Source organism: Asterias amurensis, chromosome 1 (assembly GCF_032118995.1).
Source record: "Asterias amurensis chromosome 1, ASM3211899v1".
NCBI classification, from domain to species: domain Eukaryota; kingdom Metazoa; phylum Echinodermata; class Asteroidea; order Forcipulatida; family Asteriidae; genus Asterias; species Asterias amurensis.
Genome location: NC_092648.1, coordinates 14,610,187 through 14,623,605, shown reverse-complemented (window position 1 = coordinate 14,623,605; position 13,419 = coordinate 14,610,187). Strand labels below are relative to the sequence as shown.

General features: G+C 39.0%; 2 protein-coding genes across 2 annotated transcripts in view; one reads left to right on the top strand and one right to left on the bottom strand.

Annotated features, from left to right (window-relative positions):
* On the bottom strand, window positions 1–8,300 carry LOC139939558 (ESF1 homolog). Its single transcript, XM_071935560.1, has 11 exons — window positions 8,194–8,300; window positions 7,070–7,539; window positions 6,082–6,446; window positions 5,508–5,659; window positions 4,773–4,886; window positions 4,018–4,271; window positions 3,231–3,422; window positions 2,653–2,780; window positions 2,097–2,214; window positions 1,749–1,837; window positions 1–1,185 (listed from the first exon to the last, which is right to left on the bottom strand). Coding segments are annotated over exons 1-11 (2,388 nt in total). The 5' UTR covers window positions 8,196–8,300; the 3' UTR covers window positions 1–681.
* A 928-nt stretch (window positions 8,301–9,228) lies between these two features.
* Window positions 9,229–13,419, top strand: part of LOC139946776 (uncharacterized) — a 66,590-nt gene continuing 62,399 nt past the window's right edge. Inside the window, exon 1 of the mRNA XM_071944472.1 lies at window positions 9,229–9,496. Coding sequence (XP_071800573.1) covers window positions 9,474–9,496 — 23 coding nt within the window. The 5' untranslated portion in view covers window positions 9,229–9,473. The remainder of the gene's footprint in view (window positions 9,497–13,419) is intronic.

The window sequence follows — 13,419 nt, the reverse complement described above, 5'->3', positions numbered from 1 at the left end:
TGTAATTTATTTCTTCACATAAAAATTGTCACCAAGTTGATATTATGCTCATTTGGTAATTTGTAATTCATAAAATGAAAATCATTCAAACAAATTATTTTCTTTGAAAATTACTTTGATTATGGATCATCTGTTGTCTCAAGATATTGCAATCTGTTCATAAATGTCTTATTAAATGGTGTTTGAAGCTTTGCATGGTGTAGAGAATAAGAGCAACTATAAATATAAATATTAATAGTGAACTTGCGGGTACAACCATAGGTAAAAAAAACTCTTTTGAAGGAGTGGTGGCTCTGAAAAGAGCCGGTTTGGTCTCGACGTTTCGAACAGTATACACTGCTCCTCTCCTTCATGCCCAAAAGTGCATCCCTCCAGTCATACATAAGCTTCACCACCTCCAGTAGTCCAGCATTCTCCTGAAGACTAGCAGAGTATACTGTTCGAAAGGTTGAGACCAAACTGGCTCTCTTCAGAGCCACCACACTCTTTCAAAAGAGTTTTTTTACCCAAGGTTGTACCCGCAAGTTCACTATTAATATTTATATTTATAGTTGCTCTGAATGTCTTATTACTCTGCAAAATCATCCTGGGTGTGGCTTTAAGGTGTGGCTCCAGGGTGTGGCCCTCGGGTGTGACTTGAGCATTGTAACTTAAATACCATCTGTTTGTATAGTTCAATTTTCAGTGGACTTTCTGACGTTTTAACTTCTGCGCCTTGAACTGGTTTGTTTTGTTCTTTACAGACTTGACAAGCATTGAAAGTTCCGCCCCTCTGCTACTCTGTTTTGAGACATCACTCTGGGATGTAGCCTTGGGCGTGGCATCGGGCACTGTCTTTGATGTGATGGTGGAGACCTTCCTTGCAGTGTCTGATCTTCTCTGATCTTCCTTCTTTCGTTGAACCTGTCGCTCGGCCTGGAGAGCCTCTGTCGCTTTGGTCTTCTTGTACTGCGGATCAGACGGATCCATTGCATACAGGTGAGATGAGAACATCGCCTGAAAGCGTTGATCCTTCACGTCGATTTCAAAGTCGTCCTCGTACTTGGCTGTCTCCTCCTGTTGGAGTTTCCTCTTTTTCTTCCTCGACATCTTCTTGCCTTGGTTCTGCTCGTTCTCCATGATGGCCTTTAGGTTGAAGTGTTTCTTGCCGTCTTCGTCATCCATGAATAACAGTTCAAGCTCCGACTAAAAAGATTAATTCAACAAGATTACAACATCTGAAACCAAACAATTTTTATTTAAAGATATTTTCAGTTTTTTTTTTTTCAATTAAGAGACATTTAAGTGAGCCGTTTGTGGTTAAGCCCGGTTCATACTTCCTGCGAATGCAAACATTTTTTGACTTCACAGGGCTGTTTTCACTGCGAATGTTTCGCAGAAGTTGGGCACATTTCAACTGAAATGTATTCCTTGCGAATTGTTCCTTGCAAAGTCAAAATTTGTATCGCATGAAGTATGAACTGGGCTTAAGTGATGTTTGCAGCTTTCCATGGTGTGGAAAATAAAAAGTAACTATAATAGTAAACTTAAGAGAACATCCATGTGCACAATCTCTTATTCGGGGGAATGTTGGCTCCGAAAAGAGTTGGTCCATACCGGCTCTAGCTTCCAGCGAGCATAATTTTTGCTTGTGCTTGGCTACTTTTTGTGCTTCAGAAGCTCTTTGAAACCCTGGCTCCGCTCTCTCTTTATGTAATTTATCATCTCAATGACTGTACAGGGATACAGAATTTCAAACCATCTCCTACCTGCTTCTGTTTGATCCTTTCTCGTTCTTCGTCATTGATCTCTACCTCTTGTTTCTTGCCTTTTGTCTTCTTACTTTTCTTCTTGATACCTTTAAAGAAATAAGCAGCTTGTGATTAGAATCTGACCTGCAAGCAATCTATCAAGAGTTCTTCTCATTCATGGAAGAAATATCGAAGGTCCGAGATGTTGTAAAGGAATTAAAAAACTCATTATAACTCATTGAGAAAACAGTTCACAAACAAGGAAACATTATGCAAGTAGCTCAGTTTTAATGTTATTTGTCTCGCACAGTTAGTGGCTCAAGGAAGATGTAAAGGACTTTGGGGAAGAATGCGACTGGAACTTACCTTCAACCCCATCTTCTCTCAGAGCATCTTTGAAGAATGGATCATTGGGGTCTACTGCGGTAGGAAGTTCATCGTCACTAAAGGCGCCATCGGAGTGCTCCTGAGCTTCACTCAATTGCTGAAAAACCAAGATAAGAAATAGAAATTTGCATTTTATTATAATAACAATAGTGGCTTCTTATATAGCGTTCTCAAATCCATTACTAAGTGACGCTTTTACATTATTATAATTTATCCTGCAAGGTAGAGGATGTAGGTTTTGAAGTATGAGGCCTTTCTCCTTTACAAAGTACTGTAGACAATATACAGCCAATCAAACCAGGCGTCTGAAGGACACAGCAATAATGGTTAAGTGTCTTGCTTAAGGACATGGGTGTCACTACTGGGACTTGAACCCACACTCTGCTGATCAGAAACACCAAATTGAGTCCAGCACTCTTTATCTGCCCGGCCACGACACATGTGGTCATTGAGGTCCTTCTTTCTGCAAAAGACACTATTATATTCTTGTTTTGTTTTGGGTTTTTCTCTCAACAATATGCACAGCTTTTCTTACCTGTTTCTTCAGCCCCTTTAGTTTCTTTTTCTTGTCCTTCTTCTTCTCGAGGAAATTCTCCCAAGGTGTGGACTCTGAGGACTTTTCAGATTTCTTCTTGACAAGTTCCTCAGTTGCATCTTTCAAGCCTGTCATTGCAAAAAAGATAATAATTATACTTCCAATAACGTTTACATTTCGTGCAAATACCATAACAAATTCATTTGTCTGTCTAAAAGACACTCCTGGCGCAGAAGAGATGCAGAAGTGAGTCTGTCTACAATGAGTTACATCAATGAAACTCAAAGCACAAAAATACGTTTTCAGATGAGTTTTGAAGCTGGTATATGTAGTGACTTATCGAAGTACATTCCATAGTGCATGGCCAGAATGTGAGAAGGATCAGGTTCTTTTGTAACATCAACTTGCAGAAATAAGTATTCTTACATCTCACATGGTTCCACATCCTTTGCAGGGCTATGCTAATCACGTAAACAGGTTCAGTCTGGTCAGCACCTAATTTGCATGGAAATGCTAATTACCTAAAAAGGTTCAGTCTGGTGTGCACCTAATTTGCATGGATATGCTAACAATCTTACCCGGTTCCCAAGTGATCTCCATCTCCATTTGTTTATCCCTGTCCGTCTGCTGCTGACCCTTGTCTACATCTTTCAGGAGGGCTCGGTATTTAGCAATCTGCTGATCTTCACTTAGGGGCTTTTTGACGTGCTCTTTCGTCTCCCGATTTTGTTCTGGTTCTTTCTTTTCCTCAAAATCGAACTCCCAATTATCTGTGAGGTTAAATTGAAAGGGAAGAAAGAGATTTGGGGATGATTAAATCCGGTTCCAGCTCTCCAGTTCTCATGTCCTTTCCACTCTCTTTATCTTCTTCTATTTTGAGTGGTGTCCTTGATCAATGATGTTACAATAGAGGTGTTCCCAGATCCCTCTGTCCCCCAACATGTAGATATTTCACCTGCTGTCACAAGCCCAGTGTCTGCTGGCGCATTATAGTCAAATTCAATCTGAATGAATTGAAGGCTTGTGTCACTGATGACTGATTGTTTTTCATTAGTAAATTATGTTGCCGTGAATAGTCGTGAGTGACACAATTGGTTCACCAAGCAGGTAGTCGCGCCTATTATTGTAGTAGTTGTGACGATAGTCGCGACTCGACTAAGCAATCAGGTCGCAACTTCGCCGCTAGTTAGGTGCTAACTAATTGGGTCTCAGAATTCATCACTGCATTAACCTATCTTTCTGAAAGTTTGTATATACTCAACGCCTTGAGTACCTTGTTTGGTAGATACGTGCGCTATATAAGACTTCAATATTGTTAGTAGCACTAGTTGCCCGGGCTTACTCCTGACACCAAGTAACTCTTACCACCCTCTTCTTCGTTGTCATCGCTAGAGGACGCCAAGAAGGCGTTGACGTCCATCTCCTCGATGCTCTTCTTCTTGAAGGCCTCGGCCGTCTTGACCGTCCGATGATGGTTCGTCTCATCCCACGTCAACTCCACCCTGGACTGATGCAGCGCTGAGGTGCGGAACTCAATGGGTTTGTACAGGGAGGCATCCGGCATGTCGGTCGCAACATCCTTTGGCTCCTTCTCAAAGGTCACGCCGTCTGGAATAAATCTTCAGTTCGAGACAACAACATTCAGAAATGGATTTTAGTGCAAGGAAATTAAAACATGGCTGCATCTCCTTGTCACTTGGGCAAGTCTTACAGTTAACTTGGAGGCAACCAACCACAGGGCTTGCTGAAGGACCACTTTGGTAGCACGTGAGTAATGAGCATACGAGTCTTACAATCCACAAGAAAAATAGGTGAACATTGAAACAAGAATGGCTTTTCTTTGGAGAATGGAGATTGCCTGGAACTGGTTGCCTGTAAATTGACTCGTGTGACATGGTCATAACTGTTCTCAATGTCATTGCAACGGACACAAAATTGTCAGCCAAACCATGATATTGGGTTTACTTCTCTGGTATGGCAAAGTAACATACCCTAACTCCCCCCCCCCACCCAACACAAGAACCCATGATAAAAAACTGGTTCCTTGATTATGGATGGTAGTATAATCATATAAGCAAACAGGGGCTCCAGACAATTATGGCCATGCAATGATTGCTTACCGGAGGTCTAGTCTGGTTGAGCTACTCAGGTACTCCATTCCATCGCAGTGCCCGTATACTGTAGAGGCCGTTGCCACACTGTCACACTCGATCACTGCAAAGTAGTACTTTAGCCTGAGAAATAAACAATGCATTCATAAGAACATCTTAAGGATTGAAAATAGGGTACATCCACACTTGTTTCTTCAACAGTCGCTTCTATGTTGTGCTTGAGGGACCTCACAAGAAACAAGGTGAAATTTAAGACCCAAGTTTGTAAACATGGTTTAATTTCACAAGGCACAACATTTTTGCTTAATTGATGCACAACTAAAGATCAATCTTTGCTCTTTATGAAACTGAACCCAGCATCCAAAAGAGCTCCTTAAGTTCAGAAGACCTCCAGAGTTTATAAAACAAACACTTTCTAATTAATCCTAGGCTGATCAAGACCATTTCATTTCAAACCAAGGCTCAAATTTGGCGGGAAAAAAAACAAACCACAAAATGCACACAAACATGAAACATGATTGTGCAACCAGTGATGAAGTTGCTTCCTGAGGCACTGCAACCTTTGTTTTCAACAAGCACCAAGCATATCACATGAACATTATTCAGTTGCAAAAACACAAGACAGCCGCACTTGTCCAGTAGAATGTTTACTAGAGTGATGTTAAAAACCCTGGCCTTGGACCCGCAGTCCAGTGTAGGGCCAGCAGGCAAGCGTGAATGTTTGGCTCTGCAACCCATTCTCACCTCTGCAGCTGATATTTCCTGAGCTTCATTTGCAGCTTATGATCTTCCTCTGTGGTGGGATTCATTTCTCTGTTTTCTGCGTCTGTGAACTCCAATGGACCCTTCGCATCCTCTTCTCTCATCTTCTCCAAACCGAAGTCAGATGGACATATCTTGAGGAAAAAAAAGATAAAATGCGTTCTCAAAATTTCATTCTTAAATGTGTAAACCGCCCTTTTTGTCAAGTAAAAAGGGCTCTGAGAGTTTTGAGGTTCATAACCAGAGGCCGGCCACCCCCTGCAGAGAAACTTGCACCCCCCTCCTAAAACAAACCCACAAATGAACAGTTTGATATATAAGACAGCCCCCTTATTATGTTTTTTTACCTTGGCTTGCAAACCCTCCCCCTCCTCAAGAAATGAAAATGTCTGGCTAAGCCACTGACAATAAGGGTTAATAAAGCCACTTTTCTGTTGTTACAGGCAATCACTTATCGGGTACGTACTCCATAAATCAAAACCTAAATACCATGTGCATAAATGATATGCTGGGAATTACTGGTAAATACACGATATCTAACGGTTAACCATCGTACCTTGACTGAGTGCACCACACCCCCGGTAGGCTTAAAAGAATTAAATAACACAAGCAGATCACTGGCTGTCACTCGATCCCAATCCATGTTACACAGGGCAAGGCGCGAAGACTCATCGCTACTCCGTGGGGCTTCTTTGTCCAGCTCTCCCCACTTGACTTCCGCCTCGCTGCCCTCCCCGTCGCTGTCACTGCCTCCGTAGTCCGAGTCGGAGTCAGAGTCTGAGGAACTGTCTTGGTTGCCTTGACCTCTGGCAAGATCCATGGCTTGGGGGATTGAGTGAGCTTTCCGATTGCTTGGAAGGGGTGAAGAGGGACCATCATTGTCCGAGTCGCTGGTATCTTGGTCATGATCACTGCTATCATCTGAAAGTACAAAATTGTAATTTTCTTCTTATCTATGCAACAAATCAGACAAACAAACCCTTTTTTTTAATAACCTTTTAACTATAAATTTTCAGCAAGAATGTGTGAGATAATGCTTCAGTAGGATTTAAAACTTTGCATGGTGGCATTATAAAACTAAGAGAGGTGTGCAATTAAACATCATGTGAATATCTCTTTTGAGCAGTGTTGGTTCAAAAAACAGAACTGGTGGTCAGGCTTACTGATCAAAACGTTGAGTCGTTAACCACTGGTTCTTTTCAGGACCAACACTACTCAGTTGGATATTCACATCTCTTAGAGATAATGCTTGGCAATGATGTCACATCTGAATTCCACTTTTGCATTCATCATTACCAAAATCATCATCAGATCGCCATCAGGGTAAATCAGATACCACTTTCAGTCATAATGAATGAAAAAGTGGCAGGATTTATCATTGTTTTCTAGAGTCGATTTCACAAAGATACTCCTAACTTAGGACTAGTCCTAGTTTATTAAAAACTTAAGGCAAGTCCTATTAACTCGTACTCAAGATAGTCTTAACTCTTTGTAAAATCCACCCCAGCCTGTGTACTTGTTCCTATAGTCACAGCGAAGCGTACCTTCAGAATCATCTGCAGCAGGTTGTCTTAGAGAAAGTGTCTTCCTTTCTTTAGGAGTCGCTCCTTCAATGTTTCTCTTCTTCTCCTTCCTCTTTATAAGTTCCTCCTTAAGTCTTTGTTTTCCGGAGAGTCTCTTCTTTTTTTTCTGCAAACTCGTTTGGACTTCAGGTTCATCTTCTGATGATGGATCCGCATCTTTACCATCTTCTCCGTCCTTCTCATCCTCAGAGTCTGATGAGCTTGACAAATCATAAAACCTCCGCAAGTTCTCGTCCGATGTCAGTCGAACGGGTCGGCCTCTTTTGTCCACGCTGTATTTGAGTTTGAAGCTTTTGTCCTTGAACATGCCTTGGAAGCGCTTGTCAATTTTGACCTTGCGGCTGTTCTGGGAGATCTTTCTAAATCGAGGGTCGTGCGTAATCACGGAGAAGCGATCATCCGTTTCTGCATCCATTGTCGGTTCCTCCGCCCTATAAAGTGTAATAAAATATGATGGTAAAATAACATCAATCGTATTACTTATCACTTCTTCTCCTTCTTTTTGAGTGCAGCTAAATCATGACTGAATTGAAATAAACACACTGCCAGACATAACGAGCAGAACCCCCTTCCCTCTAGTTTTATTATTATTATTATTATTGGCGATAAGTGTGTACTGGGGGTCTTACCAGATTACTCTTTTGATAAATTTGAGTGCATCAACATCTAGAAATAGTTTTATTAATAACCAATTAATTTAACTTTAAGAAGACACCACACCAACTATCTATTAATATACTCTACTACGCCTTGTACTTGGGACGTACAACTACTACAAGTTGTAGTTGTACGTCCCATCCGAATTGCGAAAGACGAAAGTGTCTTGCTTATTATATAAAGTGTCAAGACCAGGTCTCAAACCAACATTCAAAACTGTTACTGTTTTTAGTGGTATGTATGTACTCAAACAAACACGGTACAATCAACTAACACAGACAGTTTAGTAAATCAAATACAACCAGTGGTTTTATACACGTGCCAACTGACGTCCGTGTCCACAGTCAATCTGTATCAACAACCCTTTTTTATCAGTGATCCAATAGATCTACATAATCAACAAAACAATCTAATTATAATGTACTTACATGTTTTGAAATTGTTATTTCCACGATAAATTATCAGATATAATACACGATTTTTTTTTTAACTCAACAGTCTCGACGGTGTTGTATGGCATGGAAAACGTGCCAATATTCGACACCGTTTAATTGTAAACAGCGCCCTCTTTTGAAATAAATGAATCAACTGGGTATTTAAATAGACTGGCAAAGGTCGATTAAGGTGAAGTAATTGCAAAAGTTGGGTGGATATCGCCATTGCGTAGAAAAGGCGACTTAAGTTTTTTTAATATATTTTTCTTCCTCCTGAACTGAAATATCCCCTTGAAATTTGTCAACGTATTTCAATAGTTCGCTGAAAAACGTGCCAATATTCGACACTCCCGACACCGTTAGTTGTAAGCAACGCCCTCTTTTGAAATAAATGAATCTATTGGGTCATTAAATAGACTAGCAAAGGTCGATTAATGCGAAGTAATTGCAAACTAAAATACGGCTGATATAGTTTCTTAAACTACCCCCCCCCCCTGAAATAATCAGTAAAAGTTGTTCAAAGTATTTCAACAGTTTTTGACTTGTCCTTATTTTGAAGGACTTTTTTTCATTGGCGGCAAAACGCTTCCCTGAATTGTCCGTATAAAGATGGACTGACTTATTTGATGAAGTTATTGAACTGTTAATTTTTTTTTTGGTGTATTTATGATTTTTTTGTTTTTTGTTCTTTAGACTTTATAAAAGTTGACTGGTTGGTCAACTAAAGAAATTCCGCCATCTCATTAACAAAAATTCATACAAAATTAATAATTCACATTGTGTAACATAATTATTATTCCATCCAGGTGCTCCAACTTCTGAGAAAAACAATCAATTGACGTTTTACGCTCACTGACCGGAAATTTTTGAACATAACAAAAGGGGATTAAAAAAAAAGCATATCAAAAAATTATAAGTAAGGAAATGAAAACATATCGGCACAATGCAATAACTGCCCCAACAATAGTGAATGCGCCCTCTTGCTGAAATGGATTAACCAAGCCACTAAAAGCGGTCAGCCGACTGTGGCGACAGAACGGCGCTCCATTATGTTTTTTTCCCCCGGCCCAGTTTAGTTTACAACACACACAACAATCCAAAATGGCCACAGTGTGCTCGTAACCTGGAACTCAGTACATGAGGAAGTTGCTTGGATTTTTACTCAATTTGTTCGCCGCTGCGGCGATGTTAGTCGAAAATTGTAACGGAATTGGAACGGTGAAACCCCCCTGACTCAATTCGCATGCTGTAACCGACTGGTTAGAGCTTTGACGATGCCGCTACCAAAGGAAAAACGGTATGTACTTTTTTTTAGTAAGGGGCTGCGAGTAGCGGACATTCTTGCATCCCAGCCAACCGCACACGGGTAGACACGCACAAACCCACGGTGTGTGTTTACATCACGTATATAACTTCAAACAGTACGTACCTGCACACTTTCCCTCGCGGGCGGTGCAGTTGGTCTTACGAAATAATCTTACGCAGCATAATAAAGGTTACGTAATACTGTCTGGGATGTGCTGTAATCGTGTCTGTAGTGTCTGGCACTTATATTGTGGGAATGTTGAAACTGTATAGCTTATTTAAAGCCAGTATATATTAGAATATAACTGTAAATTTCCTCACACAGGACAGAGGTGAGAGGGAGGGATGCTCAGTTCTTTCTGTGACTGAGATTGAGAACACTACTACATTTCCCTTTCTTACAATTACAACATTGAATGTTTTTTATGTATCAACCATGCAATCACTTGATTTGTGTAGTTCATAATAATAGACATTAAACCAATGTTTGTATGAGAGAGATTGGCTGTTGCCAGCTTGGTGTTTATATCCCCTTGAAGTTGTGGGATTTTGCCGAGTTCCCTCGTTGGGAAGATCATCTAAACAAACAAACAAACAAACAAACAAACAAACAAACTCACTTCATGACTCTCTGTTACACTATCCTTCTGCAAAGACTGGCTCATACTTAATGCAACTTAGGCTAAATAACAAAGCTTTTTTTTTGATAAAAAAATGCAAACAATCAGCTTGCATTCTTTTTGCATACATGATTAATAAATTTGCTTTTCTCTCCAACTTACATAAAGTATAAACTGGGCTTGTTTGTGCAAGTTGACACATACATGAATGAGAATGTATTAATTTTATGTGGTGTTCATTGATCTATTTGTCCAACTCTCCAACTTAAAACTTTTGGTGCACCTTTAAATAGTTTTAAAAGCAAGATGAGTTTTAAGAGAAATCAGACATTTTCAGTTAACAAATTCCCATACATGAGATTTGGTATTAAAGTTATCCTTGTTTTGTACTACTAATGTTCGCTGTATAACAGCAACAAACAATAAAATAAGAGTCATAAAAGAAGGCACTTTCAAAAGGCCAAATATTTCAGAGAGAGGCCATTCTCTAATTCAGTGTTTTCAGAGGTGGGATTACAGTCCAACCCCAGTTTTATCTACAAACCTCTATGATAGTAAGTCCCACTCTTCTGCCAAAGCCTCACTTCTCCCGCCCCACCACCCAACCCTTCTCACCAATGTCCAGCCCCCTTCCTTCTTTGCACATCGCTGTTAGTAATCTCACTTCCATATCCGGCAAATTTGGTGGCCAGTGAACTTCACAAAGTCATTATTTGTATAACAATATTATAATATGGCAATGCTTGAGGTCACACTGTGTCAGGAATGTCATTACTACTCCCCACATGTTTTATTAACAGAGGGTAGGCTCCGAAGAAAACATGTTAAGCTCCACAAGTAATTTCTAAAATGAAAACTCATATTGTAAATTCTTTTCAGGTGGAGCGAGGTAGTGTTACATTAGCTGGATGTCGTTTTGTTGTGGAAAAATTGGAATAAGTTAGGGGACACACACATTCTAAGTATAGGCCTAGATCAATTTGGGGCTGTGGTCATAATCAACCATGTACTTTCAGTTCGACTTTTAAAAAAAGACTGATTTTGTGGAGGGCTTACTCTAGGCTATTTGATGTTCATGTAGATGAGACGGTCTGTTTTGCATCATCAGTTTTTCTTAGATCATTACTAAACATGTACACTAATACACAATTTCAGGACAAAATAAGATACCTGGGAATGGGTCCGTTGCCTTGGATCGGGCGAGTGTTTGAAACTGTTAGCTGTAAATATAATTTACTTTTACTTTGCGAACTAACACCTTCTGCCATTTTGTGGAGTCAAAAATTTAACTCCACAAATGGCGTGCTGTGTTAGTTCATGACGTATACATGTAAGAAACACCGTGCAATTCCGAGGCATGTTTGTGTGGATCTTTAATGCTACTTTTAAAACATCTTTCTAACCATTATATGCAATTATAACAAAAGGTTCCAAACACTTTTCAAACACATATTCGCCCGATCGAAGGCTGACGTGTCCCTTTAATATGCATCATTCAGTATTATTGATGAGACTCATAGATCCCTAACAATGTGCTCACATAGCTGAACCTTTTTGAAAGACATTTTTCAAAGGAAATTTGCATTTGCCTTAATTTATTGCCATGTCCATTACTTACATGAATGACACACAATTTGTAGGTATCCTTGATATGGATGTTATTAATGAGTTTCTATGGAGTTTTACCATTGTTTATGTGTAGAGGAGTGTTTTTTGTGCACATAATTCTTTTTATTAAATTTGTATCATTCAGCAGACCAAGCTTAAAACGAATGTTTTCTAGACTTTGTCCTTAGTGTAAAACAAAGCAGATATTAATATTTTTGTTTCTGTTCAATCACTTAGTCAACAATAAGCTAGAAAATATGTAAAAAATAATGGATTCAGATAGTCAATAAGCAATCATCAAACAAACAAAAAAACAAAAACAAAATTAATTTAATCGATACAAGCTTCTAAGCCTAAATTTTTTGAATTTAAATACAAAAATTAAACTATTTGAATTTCTGGAAAAACAAATTTTCGTAAGTAAAAGTAATAAGTTATTATTTTATTTTATTTTATTTTATTTTTATTTATTTTTTGGGGGGGGGGGGTTAGAATTTGCACTGAACAGAGACCAGATACAATAACTTTAGCCTATGTAAGTAATAAAGACATGATCCTCACCTTGTAAACCCTTATAAGGTGCTAAATAATTGGGTCTCAGAATTCATCACTGCAATAACATATCTTTCTGAAAGTTTGTATATACTCAGCGCCTTGAGTACCTTGTTTGGTAGATACGTGCGCTATATAAGATATTCGATATTATTATTATTATTAATTTCATCTTATTTGCGAGAAACATTTTGTTAAAGTAACCAACTTTAAAACTGAAAATGTCATAAAACATAGGTCATGAATTGTAGTTTGTTGTTTGTCACTTTCCAAGAAAAAGCCATTTCAATTCAATTTAAACTTTAATAATTGTTTTTTTTAAAAACCATCCCATCTGCAGTTGTTTATGATGGGTTCATGTTTCACCCACATTGCACCTGTGCTAACACGTCTTGTGATTTATATCAGTCCAGGAATAGTTTTGCAAACATTGATAAAATGTTTTCATCTGCTTGGATGGTGCAAATCAGTAATGTTTGATTACAAATATATATAGGCACTTCAGTTTATATTTTCTTGCTTTGAACTGCTCCATTATTTAGATAGAAGCAGGGTCATTTTGTGATGTGTGTTGTTTGATTGAAATGTGATAAACTCTACCAGGGCCTAGTGACCTTTGTGCCATTTACCATAAAGTCGGGGTACAGCAACCTTAATGAACTCGCGTGCACACTAGAATACCTTGCTTTTTGCAGATGTATATTTGTACATCCATTAGATTTTTGTTTGTACGCATATTAAAAAAAAAAACCACTAACACATGGGTACAAATAATAAGCAGGGTTCTCCCTATAAAACACTAGCTAGCGTTTCGGGCCAATATGCGCGAATGGCTTGCCGAATCGCACAAAGTGTAGCCCATGATGTTGCATGTGTTTTGGGCATTGTCAGTGGCATACGTTAAAATTTGTTTTATGTTTTTCATTTTGAAACACGTCATCTTTTCTTCAACTTTCAGCAAAAATGCTACAATGCAACTTTGAATTTAGGCCTGCATTGTGTAAGCGTTCACCCCAAATCAAGAAATTTAAAAAGCTGGAACTCCACAGACTGAGTGACATTTCACAGTGAAAAGGTTGTCAACCTGTATGTCCTTAGAAGATTTTGTGCACATGGGATGTCTGATTTTACTGGG